General features: G+C 36.0%; 3 protein-coding genes across 8 annotated transcripts; all 3 read left to right on the top strand.

The window, feature by feature from the left end:
• LOC139771520 (uncharacterized) lies at positions 1-7,926 on the top strand. Of its 3 annotated transcripts, XM_071704347.1 has the most exons (11): positions 1-106; positions 3,546-3,698; positions 4,297-4,414; positions 4,616-4,882; positions 5,195-5,458; positions 5,761-5,930; positions 6,353-6,424; positions 6,641-6,927; positions 7,065-7,226; positions 7,297-7,407; positions 7,578-7,926. In XM_071704347.1, exons 4-11 carry the CDS (start codon positions 4,649-4,651, stop codon positions 7,760-7,762), a joined length of 1,485 nt encoding a protein of 494 aa, XP_071560448.1. In that variant the 5' UTR covers positions 1-106; positions 3,546-3,698; positions 4,297-4,414; positions 4,616-4,648; the 3' UTR covers positions 7,763-7,926. The 3 variants fall into 3 exon arrangements, with proteins under 3 accessions (XP_071560448.1, XP_071560447.1, XP_071560449.1); XM_071704346.1 differs by lacking the exon at positions 4,297-4,414; XM_071704348.1 differs by lacking the exons at positions 3,546-3,698; positions 4,297-4,414 and having other exon boundaries at positions 9-106.
• Positions 7,927-10,146: 2,220 nt separating this feature from the next.
• Positions 10,147-17,527, top strand: LOC139771517 (uncharacterized). 4 transcript variants are annotated; one of them, XM_071704337.1, is made up of 10 exons: positions 10,147-10,268; positions 13,130-13,402; positions 13,685-13,948; positions 14,584-14,753; positions 15,066-15,137; positions 15,475-15,761; positions 15,893-16,054; positions 16,121-16,231; positions 16,396-16,580; positions 17,397-17,527. In XM_071704337.1, exons 1-9 carry the CDS (start codon positions 10,233-10,235, stop codon positions 16,578-16,580), a joined length of 1,560 nt encoding a protein of 519 aa, XP_071560438.1. In that variant the 5' UTR covers positions 10,147-10,232; the 3' UTR covers positions 17,397-17,527. The 4 variants fall into 4 exon arrangements, with proteins under 4 accessions (XP_071560438.1, XP_071560437.1, XP_071560439.1 ...); XM_071704336.1 differs by lacking the exon at positions 17,397-17,527 and having other exon boundaries at positions 16,396-16,846; XM_071704338.1 differs by lacking the exons at positions 10,147-10,268; positions 17,397-17,527 and adding an exon at positions 10,638-11,446 and having other exon boundaries at positions 16,396-16,846.
• Positions 16,672-20,824, top strand: LOC139771507 (uncharacterized). Its single transcript, XM_071704316.1, has 5 exons — positions 16,672-16,689; positions 17,397-17,878; positions 18,842-19,122; positions 19,205-19,497; positions 19,588-20,824. The coding sequence occupies exons 1-5, from the start codon at positions 16,672-16,674 to the stop codon at positions 20,182-20,184; spliced, it is 1,671 nt and encodes a 556-aa protein (XP_071560417.1). The 3' UTR covers positions 20,185-20,824.
• Positions 20,825-21,040: the final 216 nt, after the last annotated feature.

The following is a 21,040-nucleotide window of genomic DNA, read 5'->3' as shown; positions in this document are numbered from 1 at the left end:
CGTCGAGACGGCGTCGTCCATCGATCGCGCCCCGCTCTCGATCGTGGGGTCCTTCGGCGCTACGCGCGGACGCGTCCTTCCGCTCGAGCGGATCTCGATCGCCCTGGTAAGTATTCCTCACGGGAGAGAGATTCCGAAAAAACAAAACCGCGCACCTGTCGCCGCTTTTAAACGCCGCGACGAGAAGAATCTGGACGAGGACTAGCGAAGACGCGCTGAATCGCTCGTTCGCCGAACGTGGATCTCGCGCGGCACTTGTTGATCTCGCGGCGGCATACTTCCGTCGGCAGCGTCGAGAACCACACCTTGCGAGAGACTGTACGAGTAGTACGGGCCGAGTTGAAAGGCCCTCGGCCGTGAGACCAGCTCAGGTCCGTAGTTACTCGCTGGTAGTACACATCGGCGAGTCACGCTACTCGCCGAGAGTACTGCATAAGTATAAGGTACTACATAACCGAAAGACGCGCCAGCGTCTTGCACCGAGAATATTTAGCAATGACCTCGCAAGAGAGATATCGTGGCGACAGATAAATTTTGCAGGAAGAAGAAGGCTTCTTTGGAAATAATTAGGGTGCCGTCTCATGCAGGACGGAATTTCGGAAAACGGAATCTCGGAATCATTCTGATTGGTTAGCCCCATGGGGCACAGTACAAGCCCCATGGGGCTAACCAATCAGAATGATTCCGAGATTCCGTTTTCCGAAATTCCGTCCTGCATGGGACGGCACCCTTAATTATATTTCATAAAGAGGATTACATTTATTTTAAATTGGAGACGTTCTAATTTCTCCCTTTTTCTTTTCCATAGATATTTTTATTTATCAAAGATATGCATATCTCTTGAATAATCGATAAATAAGTTTTAAGATAATTGTTTGCTACATTTTTTGTGTTTTCTTATTTTTATTTTTTTTTCCTTTGATGTCTGAAAATGTATTTATTTCAAATACAGAAATATTTAGTTTAAAAAACCGAGTCATAAATATATATACAAATATGCATACAAATAAACTAATAGTCAACATTTAGCTGAGAAAAAACTAAACAATAGTTAAAACTTTAGATCTGTAAATAAAAGAATATATTATAAATAACATATGGATTATACTGTATCCTCTATAAATATCGAATAAACGTCTGCACTTGCTGACTCCTACCGGTCTAAATACATCTAAAAATTTAGATTTTTCTAAAGACGATTTTTTAATTCCACTTTCATCTATTCTACATATACATATATGTATATCTAAAATTTGTTTATATGCAGTTCCATTTGCTGTTTCGCGTTGCTTTTTAATGACAGATAATTTGCCTTCTAAATTTACATTAAAATTATCGAGTGCAGTTTTTCTCTGCAATGACGTCTTATTTCAGCGACGCGACGTCTTGTTTCAAACACCTGCTTTAAGCCGGCACTGAGTCATGACAAGAGAGAGGGACTAACGACTATGCCACCAAAACGGTACGACGCGGCGTACCGTACGTTCACCATTCGTCGTTCATCTCAGTTTTATCAACATATTTTTTGTATCTCTCTCTCTTTCTCTCTCTCTCTCTCTCTCTCTCTCTCTCTTTCTCCCTCCCTCTCTATCTCTCTCTCGTACACTGTCAATGTCTCATTGTCGACCACAAAAGTAAAAAAAAAAACTTAAACGGTATCGGACGATAAACGATTTCTTGAAATATTACCAGAATATTCAGATACAAATTGGTTTTTCTCTTAAGTGTTCTTAATAATATTTACAAAATTAAGTAATTGATAATTTTTAATATTCTTTTCTATTACTTTACGATTTACGTACACTACGATCATCTCCGACGAGCATAATTTGCATATTTCGCAGATTATACTTGCGTTAGTGCACGTCTTACGTCTTTACCGTAAATAAAGTCATATATCAGCGTCATGAAAGTATTACGTGCATAATATTTGATTCTTAATTTTCTTTATCAGCGTGACGCGAGATAAAGCTGAACTTTAAAATGGCTAAGCCTTTCTTAACACATATTAATTCGAGACCGAGAGATTTAAACGCGCGCGAAAAAAATCGCGCGGCTTAATGAGACTCTTTAAACGCGATTGGGATGCCACGAAGAGAAATTGCTCATACGCTTAACTAGACGATTAGAGAATATCCTGTGCACTTTGTGCAGGTATGCGGTTTACTTTTACCGAACGATGTAAATTGATAAAACCGGTTCCCCGGTTAGTGTTGCGTTCCAAGATGTACCGCTTATCCGCGTAACGCGGTTAAAGATTACTTTATCAACCCTTCGTCACTGAATTAGCAAACGTTAGATTTAGCAACTTTTATCTTATTTTTCAATTACTGTATCGTGAAAGATATGTCCATAAGCACCTTTTTGAGATACATAGATTGTTTTCTGCTACTGTATATTATAATGTATGATGATCTACGTTGACGTCATTATAAACCACGTCCATTATAAATCTCCACTGATTTGATCGATTTTGTGACAATTAATTTTGTGTAATATTATTTGCTCATTGTTGCTTTATATACACTACTGTTCAAAAGTTTGGAAGCTCTACCTTCCAAAGAAAAACAACAGTGGTGCCAATAAAATTCTTTAAATAAAATTTTTCCTTGGAAAATGATTAGAAACAAATAATACTGTGTTCAATAGTTAAAACGCGCAGTAAAGTTTCTCATATATGACGTTTTATTTAGAAGTATTGGCATCACTGTTATTTTTCTTAAGAAGGTAGTACTTCCAAACTTTTGAACGGTAGTGTAAATGTATATCAAATTCTTAAATCCATAATTTTGTAAAGTTTATAATTAAAAGCAAGTATATAAATTAATATGTTTAAAAAATATGATTTTTAAACGGTTTTTGATTGATAAGTTTTTTATGCAAAAAAATTATAGATTTATTATTTTATTTTATTATTATCCGTAAATTTTTTTATTTATTTTTGCACAATGAAATTACCGTTTGCTTCTCGAGCGCACAGTTCTTGCGATGTTCCACAGAGGTCGACTATTTACGCAATTCCAAACTTCCTGAAACATTTTGCCTGCGTTTGTTTATTTCCAATAACTTCCAATGTAATTAAACGAATGCAGACAATATGTTTTTATTCATTCATTTATTATTAAAACTATCAATAAGAAATTATGCAAATGGATTATTTATTTTTTATATTGCACAAAGGTACATTTTTAATTTCCTAAAAAAACAGAATTAAAAGATCTTTATGAAAATATTTTCAATTTTTGCAATTGTTGAATTATATAAATTGAAAAAAGTACGGAACACAGCTATAAATCATTACAGATAGCTTCCGAATAAATGACTCATCGTCAAAGACGTATTAAGTCAGTGGGCTTTAAAAAACGCGTTCCACAGACAACATTGCCAAAGCAAAAACGAAATTGATTAAAAAATGTGATATATATGTATTTATTTATAAATGTAATTAATTATATATATTTTTTTTCTGTATATTTAAATTTTGTGATTTATTTTTAGTTAATGGTAAAGTAAGATATTTCTTTTTCGAATACCAAATGTTTCAGTCACGGTCCTGTATCGCGCCGAGCCGAATCGCTACGAACTTATACGAACTCAATTTTTTGTTCTCCACGGGTGACGGAGAATCTCCAGTCACCAGTTGAACACTGCGTTGCGACAACATGCGCAAGATATTTGATAAAATTGGCGTCACGAAAGTAAGAGGATAACATTTTCCAGAGTTATTTTTATAATCGTATATACACATACACTCGTGCGCGAATGCATATGCATATATTTATGATGTGTACAAGATGCCCTATAGAAATAAATAATACTTTAGAAATTTATTGTAATCATCTCAAGTCTAAAGAAAGATATAAATATGAATCCAAAAGCACTTTGATTTAGAATGTGCTATATTTTTTGTCACTTTTTATATCGTTTTACTATTAAAAGTATTTGTACTTATTATTGATCATACATAAAATTTTATATCGGAAGCTTTCACATTGTATAAATTTTGTCGGAAAACGCCTTTAATCTCCACTTTCTTATATAGGACTCTAAAGTATCTAAGCAAAAATATTATTTTAAAGAATATTATTTTAAAGATAATTTACAAAATCGTTACTAACTCAGATAGCAAAAAATTATTGCATCAGTTTGAAGGAAAGTTACACAATACGTATCAACTGCATTCTCTGATATGTTTTCCTATTGTGGGGCATCCTGGCACCCCGATCTAAAGAATCTGCTAAAAGAATCGAGTTCGACAATACTTTGGCAACAAAAATAGCTTACTTCTTTTTTTAGGTCTTTTCCGTTCTTTCACGAAAGAATGCAATGTGCGAAATAATGAAATTCGCGAAACTGCAACACGTCACGGGCGCGCATGTGCGTTTAAAGAGCGACCAACCAGCGTTCTCTTAAGGTCTATCCAGACAAACTTGCATAGCGCATAAACATAAGCATATAAGGATTAAAATTGATTGGTCCATATACATGTGCATAAGGAAATAAACCAATCCGTTTCTTTATAGAAAAAACTAGTGTTTTTCTCGTCGAATTCGATTGAAAGCATCAACGGTGCTTTTGCATTTTGTGACTTCGCATATCTTCGCGTTTTTCGCAGAACAATCAAGGTGCAGGTGAATCGAATCAGCAAATGGAAGATCCGCCGGAGATTTCATGGGAGAACACGTTGGGCTCGCCTCACGGCGTGCCCTTCGACGACGATACAAAAGAATTGCTCAGGAAGTGCCTCGATGTCTCCGTGCCGCCATCGACCGGTGTGGCGGAGCTAATCAGACGAAGCAATGAGTTCCCTGTGAAGTTTCCAATTAACACCGTAAGATGCGCCACCTTGAAGGACAGGGGAATCAGCGCGGATACTATCGAGGTTTGCGTAAACCTAGCAAGTTACTTGATCGAGTGATTAGTAGAATATAGACAAAAGGGACAGACGCTTAATTAAATAATATTTCTATTTTGATCATTTTTTTCAATTAAATTTAATAAATATTTAAGAGAAATGGTTTGAAAATTTGATTGTCAAAACTTATCTAGTTTCTAGTGCTCATTTTGTGTAACTTAAAGATCGCAATTCTGTACTCAAGTACTGAATAAGTCTGAGATATTTCTTTATTTTTTTTTTATAAGGTTTAATCATTTTAGCTAATTTACACATTTGATGATCTTTGACATCTTTCAGTTAAACGCAAATTCGGTATATCCGCTAATACACGAAGCGATGTTGCCCTTAATTGCTCGATGGCTGAAACATAAGCGATTATATGGTAGTCCTGTTGAGAAAGCCATGTATGCGGACATGGGCCTTGTCCAATTTATCCATCGCCTGCTGGATAAGAGGGCAGCCACCTTCTACGGTCCCAACGATCGATGGAAATTACTTGATAATAAAACCGGCTCCGATGGATGGGAGAGTGTCGGTACCGATCATGAGGAGGAACCATTGGTAAGTACGTGATGCCGACTTAATCGAATAATTAATTTTATAAAAAAATAACTAATGTATTGTTACATATATTTATCGATATTGGAACTTAATGGGATGTTAAGAACAAGATAAAGTTTGATAATAGTTGCTTTCCATTTACATCAAAACTCAGATAACTCACATGAATGTTGAAGAAAGACAGAAGTGAGATTTATCTGAGTTTTGATGTAAATGGAAAGCAACTAATATCACCTTCTCTCGTATATCACCTTCGACGTGTTGCAATGCCTTAATAAACGTTTTTAAAACCTGATGAATAGGTCCTAGCGAAATGCTTGAGCTACGACGAGATCAAATTGTCGGCAATGATGGTGATGTCTTCTCATACGGAGTTCATAAACGACGGCTCGCGAAATAACAGAGGTATCGTGAGCAGTGACCCAGACGTCATCCAACCCAGAGGGGTCATTATAGGTGTCGTAGGCTCAAGGTTCTATACATTTATTTAATCCCGCCTTTTTTAAGAATCAAAAGATGCGGTAGCGTCTTACCTTAGTTCACGCGCAACGAAGTCGCGTAGAACGTTGACGAAACGCACCGTGACTATATACCTACATACCGTAAGAAACCTTTTTTAAAACAGATAAAAAGATAGCGCCAAGTGTCGTGGAATTCGCACGTATTTGCAGATACGTGTTCTATTTTTATCGATCTCTTTTGCGTACAGTTATTTATAGCCGCAAAAATGTGTGCGGTTGAAAAACCGTTAAAATTATTATAAATACACTAGCCATCTTTAATAAAATACACTTTTTATTTTTAGTACCATTCTCCTCTATAGACTTTAGAATTTGTCGAAAATTTGCTACCAAGTTTCATCATTAAATTTGTGCCACTTAATCTGTTATGTAGATTCCAGAGGCCCAGATTTATGGAGTATCAGGACATTGTCATCACGCCAGAACAAAACAATATGGATAACGGGTAACTTTCCGCATAGACATATACAATACAGACATATACAATAGAGACATTAATAAGATGTGCTCATTACTTCTACAAAATTTGTTGCATGTTTCTTTAACTTTACAATGGAATAATCATGGAATAATAATGGAATGAAGCTACGTTATAATATAAGATTTCTTTTTTGACAATATGCAAATATGAGTTTTTTGAAAGAGCCAATCTATGAAATAGGTACGGATCCGCGATGGATGGCACACTCGAAGAAAAACGTGGGATGTGTGTTTTATGGGCCAAATTTTATGACGAGGATTATCATCCGCTCTACGAAGAAGCCACGACGCGCATGAGGTCAAAAGAGAACAAGCGATATATATCTTCAGGCTGTCAGAATATCTTTGATATTGAGAATTACATGAAGAGAACTTTGCTCTCGGCAGAAATAATACTGCTCGAGGCGAACAGCCGCGCCGAGAAACAAAACACAACCGCTTTCTTGCACGTGGTTGGTTTTGGACTCGGTTAGTGCGAAGCGTTAGTGCAAAGCGCCATGAGCGTTCATTGCTAAGATGATTTAAATGTTGTAATAAATCGAAATTATTTCTCATACATTTCTTCTTAATTATTCATATTTAATTAAATAACGATTACCCCCCAGGTGTCTGGAAAGAACTTCAGAATCAGGAACTCTACTTCCTGAAAACGTTCGAAATCGCTATCAGGAAGATGAACGAGAAGCTTAAATACGTTTCTGATATCATGTTCGCTTATTTCCGGCAACAGAAATGCGGCGGCGCGGGAAACGGCGATTATCTGGGCGGTTAGTGGACAATAAACGGATAAATACAAATATCCTTACAATTTGTACATTATAATAATATTACTTTTAGATATAAAGATACATTTTGCTCGGAGAGAACCACACAGTAGACTGTTCGGAGCCAACGACGCGAATAAACTCCTCGTTGTAACTTACGCTTGGGATGGAAATACATTACCAGGTTTGAACGTTATTCATTTTATTGTTTATATATCTAAATGTTTATTTATTTAATATTAACGCTGACATGAATTTCAGTACCTTATTCAATAATCCAGCGTTACTTATAAGGGGATACTTTGATATATCATCTTTATTAACACCTTCAAGACAATGATATCCTTTCTGCAGGGAATGAATTCTGGAAAGGAAGTCTAAAAACTAGTGGCGATCCAGCGGCCGCATGCAGCACTCAAATAGCCGAGCTGCATAATTCCAAGATCAATTCACGCGCGTGCGGCGCCAGCTTGCACATCGCATCCGCGGAGCATGGGATCCTGCACATATCGGATTACGCGAAGCTCCATCTTACTTAGTTAATCCCGGATCCATATAAAACTTATCTTTTCCAAAAAAAGGTAAAATTAAGCGACAAGTGTAATTCGTATTAAATGTATTCCGTTTGTATTTTCTATTACAAAAACAATGATATTAGGAGGTTTGCGCCAAGTAAATATGATAATAAATTAGTAACATCTTGGTTCCTTTTTCATTTTTTTTAATAATCCCTATTTCAGTTCCTTTTCTTATTACGCATCAAAATACTTTCAACGTTTGACTTTAATATTGAAGTCTATAGATATAAAATAAAATTGTGCAATATATTTATTCTTTTCGTTATTACTTTAACATTTATCGAAATAGGTATTACAGTTTTTTTCAAAATAATGATTAAGATTAATTTAATATCTTATGCCCAAAGTGTCGTCTACAAATATGTGCATGAGCATATGTGCAGCAAGAGAGAGAGAGAGAGAGAGAATTTACTTCACAAAATTATCTCACATCAATGACTTATGTGCAACAATTGCTTTAGCTAGGATTTTATCTGGTAATCTTGATGAATTAATGAAATCTTATATTAGCGTCATGAAAATATTTAGGTGTGTGTAATATTTGTTTCTTAATTTTCTTTATCAGCGTGACGCAAGATAAAGCTGAACTTTAAAATAGTTAAGCGTTTCTTAACGCTTTTTAATTTAAAACCGGGAGATTTAAGCGCTCGCGATAAAGATTGAACGGCTTAATGAGACTCTTTAACGCGATTGGGATGCCACGAAAAGAAATTGCTAATGCGCTTAACGAGACGAGTAGAAAATACCCTGTACACTTTGTACAAGTTTTATTTATGCGGTTTACTTTTACCGAACGACGTAAATTGATAAAACCAGTTCGCCGATTTGTGTTGCGTTCCAAGAACCGCTTACCCGCGTAATGCGGTTTAGAGATTACTTTATCAACTCCTTATCAACGTACTCACTAAATTACCAAACGCCTGATTTGGAAACTTTTATTTTATTTTTTAATTACTATATCGTGAAAAATTGTTTATAGCAGGCTTTTAAAATGCATGGATTGTTTTCTACCACTGTTTATTTTAATATATGATGACGATCTACGCGGACGTCATACCGCACGTTTATTATAAATCTCCTCTGATTTTATCGATTTTGTGGCAATTAATTTTATGTAATATTATTTGCTCATTGTTGCTTTATATATGTACATTAAACTTATTTCTTAAATCCATACTTTTTTGTAAAATTTGTAATTAAAAGCGTCTATATAAACCAACATATTTAAAAAATATGATTTTTAGACGGTTTTTAATTTATAAGTTCTTTATGCAAAAATATGGCAGATTTATTGTTTTATTCTATTGTTATTTTTAATTTTTTAAATAAAGGTGTAACTTTGGCCAGTTGTGTCGATTAAATTTTGGATTATTTTTTAATATTTACTGGCGAAGGGAAAAAATTGTTATTGTAATTTTTTTATTTATCTTTCCGCAATGAAATTACCGTTTGCTTCTCGAGCGCGCAGTTCTTGCGATGTTCCACAGAGGTCGACTATTTACAAAATTCCTAACTTCCCAGTATTTTACGTTTTTATTCATTTATTTATTATTAAATTTATTAATAACAAATTATGCAAATGGATTATTTATTTTTTTGTATCACACAAAAGTAAATTTTTATTATTTGAATTATAGTGAGTTTTATATTAAATATTTAACATTTAATTCCCCATTTAACATTTAATATAAAAAAGCGGAATTAAAGATCTTTATGCACTGTTAAAGGTTAGAGGATGAAATTTAAACCAATACCATGAGTTAGATTTATTTTGTTATTTTTAACTACCATGTGCGTCAAAATTTATTAGTTTGAAACAAAATAGGATTATTTTAACTCCATTGGTTTAGTCAAATTAACATTGTTTTAATTAAATTAACTACATATTGAGTAGAAGCAGTGGCGATCTATGGAATAGTTAAAAATTACTCAAAATTGAGTATAATTTAACCCTATGAATTTAACAGTGTGTATTTTCAACTTTTGCAGTTGTTGAATCGTGAAAAAAATTGAAAAAGTGCAAAAAATTATAAATTATTATATACAGATATGTTCCAAATAACTCAATGGAAAATAAACAGATAATTAATCATCAAGGGTGTATTAAGACAGTGGGCTCTGAAGAACGCGTTCCACAGACAATATTGCCAAAGCAATGACAAAATTATTTTAAAAATGTGATATATATGTATTTGTTTATAAATGTGATTATATGTATATATTTTTACATATTTAAATTTTGAAATATTATTTAATTTTTAATTAATGCTAAAGTACGTCTCAGATATTTATTTCGAACGTTAAATGTTTTGGTTACGGTCCTGCGCCGTGCCGAGTCGAATCGATACGTACTCATGCCGACCCGAAGTGATACGAACTTATTTTCCTGTTCTCTAGTCACCAGTTAAGTTAGCTACTGCGTAGCAGCTACATGCGCAAGGTGTTTAACAAAATTGGCGTCACGAAAGTAAGAGGATAATTTTCCCGAGTTATTTTAATAATTGTATATATACACAATACACACATACACACCCATCACGGGCGCGAATGCATGGACGTGCATACGCGTGTTTACCGCGTAACATATGTATGTACGAGGTGGCTTATTTTAATCAATCGACTGGAATGTTTCAGAGCTCTTAAGTTTAAGACAAAAAAGTTTCCGACAAAAGTAGAATATGCTATATTTTATGTTACGTTTTATATCACTTTACTATTAAAGTATTTATTATAAAAATGTATCATTATACATAAAATCTTATGTCGGACGCTTTCACATTGTATATATAGATTTTGTCAGGAAACGTAGATTTTAATCTCCACTTTCTTATTCTAAGTATTCAAACATGCGAAAAAAATATTATTTTATAAAGACGCAGAAAAATACAATTTGCAAAATTATTACTAGCCCAGATAGCAAAAGATTGTTGCATCAGTTGGAGAGAAAATTCAATCAACATATTGTCAGATCAGATTGGTACCAAATGCGTTCTCCAATATGCTTTCCTGTTATATATGGCACCCCCACATAGAACATATAATATTAGAAGAAATCGACAGCAGAAATCAGACAGATCTGCCAAGCAACGATCTAAAGAATCTGCTAAGAGAATCGAGTTTGACAGTACTTTGGCAACGAAAGTAGCTTACTTCTTTTTTAGTTTCCTCCGAATTTTTTTCACGAAAGAATTCGCGAAATAATGAGATCCGCGGATCTGCGCGTGCACCACGCCGCGGCATGCCGCGGACGCGCATGTGCGTCTAAAGAGCGGCAGACCAGAGTGTCTCTTTTGTTAGATGTGTCGTTTAGTGCGAGAATATTACATGTAGAAGATGTTACGTGTGTTCACCGTCGTGGCCGTTTCAGGGTGAAAAACCGCGACACCCTGCACGACATTCGTAGTTGCTATTGCGCCAAATCGCAACCAATTGCATCAAACAAGTTCGATTCGTTGACTTCCTTTCCGGTTATGTGTATAATCGCTTAATTTGTGTATTTACATGTATTTTCGAAATTTTAAATAGAAAGACAGTGTGGAATTGCGCCTTATAGCGGACATAAAATTAAAAAAAAGGATTTGTTGTACAATTAATTGCAATACATAAACTTCGGACATGTCACTGTTTGCCTGCTGCGTCCGTAAGGTGAGAGAGTCATTCTTTTTCAACAATATAATTATATAGAAACGTACATACCATATTAATTTTAATCATGCGATTATAGTCAATCGACTACGCGCATACTAATCGTGCGGCGCTTACGACTTCATCTCTGTTTAATATTATTTTTTCTTTTTAATAATAATTTTATCGCAAAGTGATATCAACATATAAAAATTATAGATAGATAAATTTATTGCTTTTATTACTTATACAAAGTTTGTATTCTTGACTATGAAAAATAATTTTGCACTTTATTGTATCTTATTATATTATGTATTATTTTATTTGTTTTCTTTTTTGTTGTTGTTTATTTACTATTTTCAATATATTTTTAATGCACCTTATATGTATATAATTTTTAATAATTTTTTATTTTTATTTTTTAGTAAACTAATTAAACTAATGTTTTATATTACGTATCTAAACAAAAAATTGTTATATGAAAATAATGATTAACTTTTTAACTCAAAATTGCAATTTTTCAATGTTTGTTTAAATGTCTCTTTATTTAAAAAGCATATTTACATTTTTAATGACGTTGGTAATACTTCGTTTTTTAACATTCTGTCATTCGTATATAATTGTAAATCGATTAACGTCGCATCTGAATATGTTATATACCTATGATTTAATTTGTTATAAATTTTTTTAATTTATTAAATAATTAAGTTAATAAAAATACTTTTTTTAAATAGATAATAGATTTCATTATTATGCATATATTTGTGTAAAATTATGCAATGAACTAAACGGCAGAAAATGTAGATTATATATATATATTAGAATAACTGATCAGTCTATACACATATAACATTGTCATGTTCTTTGTATAAAAATTATAACAATTGCTAGTGAGAGGAACAACATTGAAATTGTTTTACAATGCAAAATAGTCTGAATTCTCTTCGCTCACCCCTATCACTCAAGTGGCAAAATCGGTAAATAGAAAAATGAAGTAAACTGTAGAGCTACCACGGGCACCAATGCATGTGCATGCGTGTTACATGTGTATATTCATGTGTGTATACATGCGCTCGCGCCCACGAAGAGAATGAACGTCAAGCCGCTCGCTAGGATGAACAGATACATTTTACGCTATTTAACGGATTTCATGCTCAAGTGTCAAAGCGATCGACGTCCTTGCTGTAATCAGCGGGGGGGTTATATTAATAGAACGGCGATTCACTGTTTTGCAAAATTTTTCTTAGGATCGATTTCGTAGCCCTTTGCTTCATCGGTGACGGTGAGTCCGTACGTGCGCGAGCCGCGAAGTTGTTGAAGTTATCGTCGCAATGTCAATTGTCAATAGACAAATTACTCGCTTGTACTTTTTTAGCAAAAGTTCTTGAATATGTATATATATATATGTAACTACTTTCTTATTTATTTTTGCGTTAGGTATATCGTTATTTCCGCAAGTAATAATGCAACACGAAACGAGAAGCATGATACGCAAAGATTTTTTTTGCAATAACTCTTCAAGGAGAAGCATAACGTATGTTTACTATGTAACTTCTTTTTACTGGGAATTGGTTCTTCTGTTCAACCCCAAACTAGTGTTTTTTTTTTTTCATTGAATTCGTAAATTCGATTGAAAGTTTTAGCATCAGTGGCGTTTCCGCATTTCGGGAATCACTTAGCACATAACTTCACGTCCTTCCGCAGAATAATCGAGCTGCAGACGAAGCGCGTCAGCAAATGCTAGCGAGAGACCCGCCGGAGATCTCATGGGAGAACACGCTCGGCTCGCCCCACGGCGTGCCCTTCGACGACGACACAAAGGAGTTGCTGAAGAAGTGTCTCAACGTCTCCGTGCCGCCACCGACCAGCGTGGCGGAACTAATCAGACGAAGCAATGCGTTTCCCGTGAAATTCCCAATTAACACCGTAAGATGCGCCGCATTGAAGGACAGGGGAATCAGTTCGGATACTATCGAGGTTTGCGTAAACCCTAGCAAATTATTTAATCGAGCATTTAGTACATATAAACAAAAAGGACAGACGCCTAATTAAATAATATTTTTATTTTTATAATTTTCTTGAATGTTTAAAAAATATTTGATTGCAAAAATTTATTCATTTTCTAGTGCTCATTCTGCATATCTTAAAGATCACAATTATGTACTCAAGTCTGAGATATTTCTTTATCTTTTTTATAAAGTTTAATAATTTCAACTAATTTACACATTTCATGATCTATTCTATGATGACATCTTTCAGTTAAACGCAAATTCGGTATATCCGCTGATACACGAAGCGATGTTGCCTTTGATTGCTCGATGGCTGAAACATAAGCGATTCTACGGTAGCCCTGTTGAAAAAGTCATGTATGCGGACATGGGCCTCGTCCAATTTATCCATCGCCTGCTGGATAAGAGGGCAGCCTCCTTCTGCGGTCCCAACGATCGATGGAAATTACTCGATAACAAGAGCGGCTTTGATGGATGGGAGAGTATCGGTACCGATCACGAGAAGGAACCATTGGTAAGTACGTGATGCCGTCTTAATTCAACGATAAAAATAATTAATTTCATAAAAAAAATAACTAACAATTATATAATAATTTAATAACAATTTTAAAATTAAATAAAAATAAATAAAGTAATAAAACATTCAGTGTAGAAAAATATGTATAATAATTTAAATGGTAGTTTATTTTCAAATTTTTAATTTCTTTGTACGATGGTACAAATAATACTAAAACATTGACTAAATAAAGATGCTGAATTAACAAAAGTAAACATATAATTCTTCTCTCTTTACTATTACAGAAGTAGCTACATATAATCAGAAAAAAAACACACTTGAAAGTAGTTTTTGCAATTTTCTCATAAATAATATTTTTATTCTTATATCTTATACCTTCATTCTTATTTTTTTACTTATTATAGGCTATTGCCTACGTATTAATGTAACGTTACATATATTTACCGATATTGGAAGTTTATAGGATGTTAAAAACAAGATAAAGTTTCATAATATCACCTTCTCCCATATATCACCTTCGCTGTCGCAATGCTTTAATAAAGCATTGCGACAACGAAGGTGATATGTGGGAGAAGGTGATATTGTGAAATTTTTTTAATCTGATGAATTTAATTTTAAAATCTGATGAATAGGTCCTGGCGAAATGCTTGAGCTACGACGAGATCAAATTGTCGGCAACGATGGTGGTGTCATCTCATACGGAGTTCATAAACGACGGCTCGCGAAATAATAGAGGTATCATGAGCAGTGACCCAGACGCCGTCCAACCCAGAGGGGTTATTATGGGGGTCATAGGCACAAGGTTCTATGCATTTATTTAACCCTTGCCTTCTTCAGGAATATTTTTATACGTGCAAACTCCGTGACGTCGCGTCTGCAAATGCGTGTTCTATTTTTATCTCTTTTCCGTGCGACTATCTATAGCCGCAAAAATATTTGCGATTTAAAAAAACGTAAAAATTACTATAAATACACTAGCCACCTTTAATAAAATACACGTTTTTATTTTTAGTACCACTCTCTTTTATAGATTCTAGAATTGGTCGAAAATTTGCTGTTATGTTTTATCATTAAGTTTGTACTACCGGTGCCGCTTGATCTCTCTGTTACATAGATTCGAAAGGCCTCGATTTATGGAGTATCAGGACATCGTCGTCTCGCCGCAACAGAACAACATGGATAACGGGTAAGCAGTAAATCTCCGCAGTAAATATTAACAAATTATGTATGTATAATGTAAATTTGTTGAGCGACACATATTCGAAAAGAAATTTGATTGAATGCCTTAGTACCTATATTTAATTTTAAAAAATTCTTTGTATTAATAATAATAGAGATATTAATAATATGTAAACACCACTTCTACCAAGATCTACGGCATGCTTTTTTAATTTATAACTTGATGGAATAATGATGGAATAATAATGATGGAATTAAGCTACGTTATAATATACGCTCTCTTTTTGCACTTTTGCAGTATACAAATGAAAATTTTTTTGAAAGAATCAATCTATGCAAAATAGGTACGGATCCGCGATGGATGGCACATTCGACGAAAAACGTGGGATGCGTGTTTTATGGGCCAAATTTTATGGCGAGAATTATCATCCGCTCTACGATGAAACCACGAAACGCATGAAGTCAAAAGAGAACAGGCGATATGTATCTTTAGGCAATCAGATGATCTTCGATATCGAGAATTACATGAAGAGAATGCTGCTCTCGGTAGAAATAATACTGCTCGAGGCGAACAGCCGCGCCGAAAAACAAAACACAACCGCTTTCTTGCACGTGGTTGGCTTCGGCCTCGGTTAGTGCGAAGCTTTCATTGCTAAGATGATTAAACTTAAATATTATTGAAATTACTCCTCATACACTCTTCTTTTTAATTATTCATTTATCAATTAAAGATTAACGGCTAATTTATTGACACTTGACCAGGTGTCTGGAAAATAATTGAGAATCAGGAAGTCTATTTCCTGAAAACATTCGAAATCGCTATTAGGAAGATGAACAAGAAGCTCAAGTACGTTTCTGACATCATGTTCGCTTATTTCCGGCAACAGAAATGCGGCGGCGCGGGAAACGGCGATTATCTGGGTGGTTAGTGGACAATAAATGAAAATAAAAATATCCTCACAACTTGTACAACAATGATATTATTTTTAGATATAAAGATACATTTTGCTCTGAGAGAACCGCACAGCAGACTGTTCCGAGCCAACGACGCGAGTAAACTTCTCGTTGTAACTTACGCTTGGGATGGAAATACATTACCAGGTTTGAACGTTATTTTATTATTTATTTATCTAAGTGTTCATTTATTTAATATCAACGCTGACATGAATTTCAATACCTTATTCAATAATCCAGCGTTACTTTATAAAGGGAAACTTTGATATATCTTTAGTAACACCTTCAAGACAGTAATATCCTTTCTGCAGGGAATGAATTCTGGGTAGGAAGTTTAGAATCTAGTGGCGATCCAGCGGCCGCGTGCAGCACTCAAATAGCCGAGCTGCATAATTCCAAGATCAATCCACGCGCGTGCGGCTCCAGCTTGCACGTCGCGTCCGCGGAGCACGGAATTCTGCACATATCGGATTACGCGAAGCTCCACCTTACTTAGGTAACCCCCGATAAGCGCCCCCCCTATCGACACGCTGGTCTTCCTTGCTGAATGAAGTTCGATTTTGTGATCATAACCACGTGTAGAACATATGAACGATGTTGCCTTTGTATTGTCAATGCGGCAACGCACATTATTTAATCGAGAGATCTCTTTTTTCTTATCTTTGTATTCATTACCAGAAGTAATAGAATTGTTGATAATACATTGCATGTACTTACCAAGAAGCATTTGACTGCCGAAAAAATTGAACTATTCAACGAAAAGTTATTGTTAGAAGTTTATTAAATGATTCATCCCTTCTTTCCGCCACTCCTTATCCTCCTCTATGTAAGAAAATTTAATTAAATCAATTAATTAAATTAATTAATTGAATTTTTTAACTACAATGAGGATTTTAACAATCTCATATTGTTTTTCATATACTTATAACTTTCAATCCATTTTCGATAACGATTAAGCGTATGGAAAACTTGATTTTCGAAATTTAATATAATAAAAAATTGTCGCGGAATGTATATTATAAAAAAGTTCAAATATTAGATATATTACAATTATTAAAATATACAGAGAATTATAATATATAAATTAATAAAATATACAAGCTATCAGACACAAATCGCTTTAGATTAAAGAATACATTTTATGAAATTGTTGCAAAAAAAATATTTTTTTTTATTCTTTGCTGAGAGATAGTAAGTTGCCTGTCGCACCAAACCATTGCAAAAAATATTAGTTTTAAAACACTGTTTAAAAGCACGCACCATTCCAAGTGCGATCAGTATTTCTCGATGAACGGGTTCACTCAAACTTTAGGAAAGGGCTGGCCCGGTGGACAACAACGGGCAATTACGAAGACCATCTCGATCACCGCGCAGTCAGCGTAGCCGCAGTGCGGACGTGGACTGCCTGAAGAAGTACACGGAGCGTCGTGTGGAGGAACGCCGACACACGGAGATCAGCGACCCCACCAAATTGGATACCTCGAGGTGGATGCCGCTACCAAGGAACATACCTCGGGGACAGCAACCGGGGGCGGCCAAGAGACCCTCGAGGGACGACCGGCAGGAGAGTGTCAACGAATCGGCGGCGAGTGCCGAGAAGTGGCCGGCGAAATCGCTCTCACCCCCGTCGGCTGAGAATCGGTCCTCCAGAATCGAGCCCGAGGTCGTCGGTCGACCTCACCACGCCGTCAGGAGTCATAGCACCGATGTGACCACCCTTAAGAGACCGGAGAAGAGCATCACCGAGCAGCGAAGGCACACGGACTGCAGCGACCCGCGAACTATCGCCACGAGGTTGACCGCGCACATTATCCACGTCCGAAAGCGAGAAATGCCTTGATCGGGATTGTAGTTGAGATTCGTAGGCGCGATTGAACACGATAGTCGTTACGGAGCCTCCAACGGGTAATGGGCGTCTAGTTTCGGTCAGATCTCTCTGCTTCCTTCGTTCGTGTTTTTCCTTTTGTGTGGCCCGAGTTGTTGGCGATTTGTCGAATGAAAATTCACGTTGGTCAAGAACCGTGGCGAGCAACGTGAAAACATAGTGGTGCCTGGTTTGCTCCATCGACCGGAACTAGTCGCTAATATCTTTTCACGTTGTGACGCTCATCGTATGTACGCCTTTGTCGTCCACGTGTTGGACTGAGAGAGTTTTATAAAAATAGCTACTCGATACATAATAACGAGAATTTTCGAAGTTTGTCTTAATGTTTACGTGTACACCCTTCTCCTTTGTGAGGTAATTTTTTTCAATACGTTATTTGAAAAAAAATAAGACAAATTTATGATAAAGGTTCTTTTAGAAATGCATGGACAATTGATATATTGATTTTGCGATTCTTTCTAGTATATTTTAGATTGATCAAAATATGATCTCAATAATTAATTAATAATTAATGAGCATTTTTTATATAAAGCTATCAGAAGCAAGCTCAATCTAATGAATTATATGTATAAATAAAAAATTATTAAATTCAATTGATTGCTTCAATAAATAACTTCAATAAAGATTAGTTTGCTATAAAACGAAAAACGAATATATTTTTTATTATTAAAAAACGAAGCTTATCAATTCCCATTGAAGTTACATATACATTGAAGCAATTTATTGCAGTTAATCATGAACAGTGCCTTTCAAAGAATCGAGATTTCTGCTTCGTGTGTGTCTTTGCGTGAATGTGCGTTAATATATAATTAAAATAATAAATAGACATAGGATGAGATAAAAGCTCGACCTTGAACATATGATTTTCTCAGATGGCTACCACAAATTAACGGTGCGAAGTTTCGCCGAGAGGCGTCCCCCCTTGCAAGAATTGGCTGTGAAATCACGAAGAGCGCGGCTACCCGGTGGATGACGTTCGCCAAAAGTCCATCACCCGGTCCTGTACTAAGGATAAATCCCGAGAGGAGAGATTCCACGACGGAATACGATAGAAAAGACGAAGGGTCGCGCAAGGACTCGGATCCCTCCAGATGGCAACCGCCCAGAAAATTCTCCCCAGCGAAGAGTGATAAAGGACACTTACAAAGGCAAGGTATGTAAAGCGATAATTCTTATTTTCTACATGCACTCGATTATGCAAGCTACTTTAATAACTGAATGATGTTTGATTGCAGATGAGTTTGATATTGGCAGAGACCGTTCCTCGAGCTTTGTCGATACTAATGAGCGAATGAAAGACCACTCCTTGAGCTATATCGACACTAACGAGCGAGCGAACAAGCTCAGCGAACGTATGCGAGATTTGTACGATTTCAAGACGGAGAACGAGTGGCCGAAGAAGGCGGGGACCTCCCGGGAGGACACTTGGATCAGCAAGAGCAGCAGCGAGGATGAGAGGAACAATTATCGGCCGATTCGCAGGAACAGTCAAGATTTGGAATTTAATGACAGAATCGATATTTTCAAGGTATCAGTGTTGAGGTCTTTTAGGATCAGTATTGAGATCTGATGTTTGAAAGAGTTAACTTATCTCACCTTTGTTCTTTATCTTCCATAGTCCAAGGTTCAAGAGGAAGAGGACAGACGAAGGCCGAAGCACAGTACTCACAACGCCAGCGAGGTGTTCGCAGATGACGAAGACGAGCGTCTACGAAAGTTCAACGACAGACTGCGATACAGCGAGGACCTCGGCGTGAGGCGGGCTCGCGGCCGCGAACGGCGCACTTATTCGGACGAGTACGACGAAAAGGTCCGGCGGGAGTCTCGTTCATATCGGCCAGAAATGATGACGTTCAAAAGGGATCGACCGGAGGCACCGGCTATTAGGAGACTGGTGGACAAGGAGAACAAACGGAATTCGGACGCGAGTATGAGACCACGCGGTTCCCAAGTCAGCTACGTAGAGATAGACTTCACGAAGAGGGACTCGCGTACCAGCGATGCGAGCTACGCCAGCGTGAACCTGGCCAAGAGGGGCAGCGTCGAGTGCAAAAGCACCCGCCAGGTCCTCGATGTCCCACCGAGAAGAGCCTTCAGCCAGAGCGACGAGCGACCGGCCACTCCGGTGCCGCCGATCGAGTTCAACGACGAGCGATACGTCCCCAAGAAGCTGTCGGAAAGGGACAGCACTAGATATAAAGTGTATTTAACATAGGAAATGCCTGCGAGAGCAGGCATTTCGCGAAGCGAATGCCGCTTTCGCAGGGTTTTAGATTAACATTTAAACATTTCGACGAAGTGAAAGTATACAAGTTCGACGTGGATGAGGAAATAATATGAAGAAAAGCTCGATACGATTTTCGTCAAAAGTAAGTGTTAATAATGGTGTGTCGCAAAATTAAATTCGTTGTACAGTGTTAATTCTCTGTTGGACAATGCCCGTCACTGTTACCGAATGGAAAAACGAAATTTTAAATATTTGTAAAAATGAATAGGTATATGTATACCTATTTTATAAAATGTAAACAATCCGTGATAAATATGATGGAGTTGTTGTCTGTGGATAACTGTTAAACATTCAGGTGTTTATTGTGTTCATCGTAGAATAATGCGATGTGTAAACGGATGGATGTACGAAATTCGAATATACTCTGCTACAGAACTCTACAATAAATGGCTCCCCGACCGGACGCGGGGAGCCAGATACGTAAATATATTTGTAGCAGGTTTACAATGAACCACATAACCGGAAGCTTCCTATTCGTGTTTTTCATGTCGGTGTTCAAAAGGTAACCGCGATGTTAATAATGTACAAATGATGTAATACAAAAAATAATAAAATATTCTTTGAAGAATGTGCCTAGATTTTTCTGTGGATAGGTTTTAGAATTGACTTATCTTTCTAATTGAAAGGCAATTGTTGTTAAAAAATATACTATACTAAAGAATATACGGGGTTTTTTTCGAATATTTGATTGATGTAACGCTTTTCAAAATATCCAAGTTTAATTTAGAAAAATCAATTTAAATTCAAATTTAATAGAATGGAGCAACCATTCAATAAAATATTA

This window comes from Temnothorax nylanderi, unplaced genomic scaffold (assembly GCF_030848795.1).
Source record: "Temnothorax nylanderi isolate EJ_2023f unplaced genomic scaffold, tnyl_v1.0 TNYL_tig0041_pilon, whole genome shotgun sequence".
Taxonomy (NCBI): domain Eukaryota; kingdom Metazoa; phylum Arthropoda; class Insecta; order Hymenoptera; family Formicidae; genus Temnothorax; species Temnothorax nylanderi.
The sequence above is the reverse complement of the archived record's forward strand: the minus strand, read 5'-3'. Positions and strand labels throughout refer to the sequence as shown.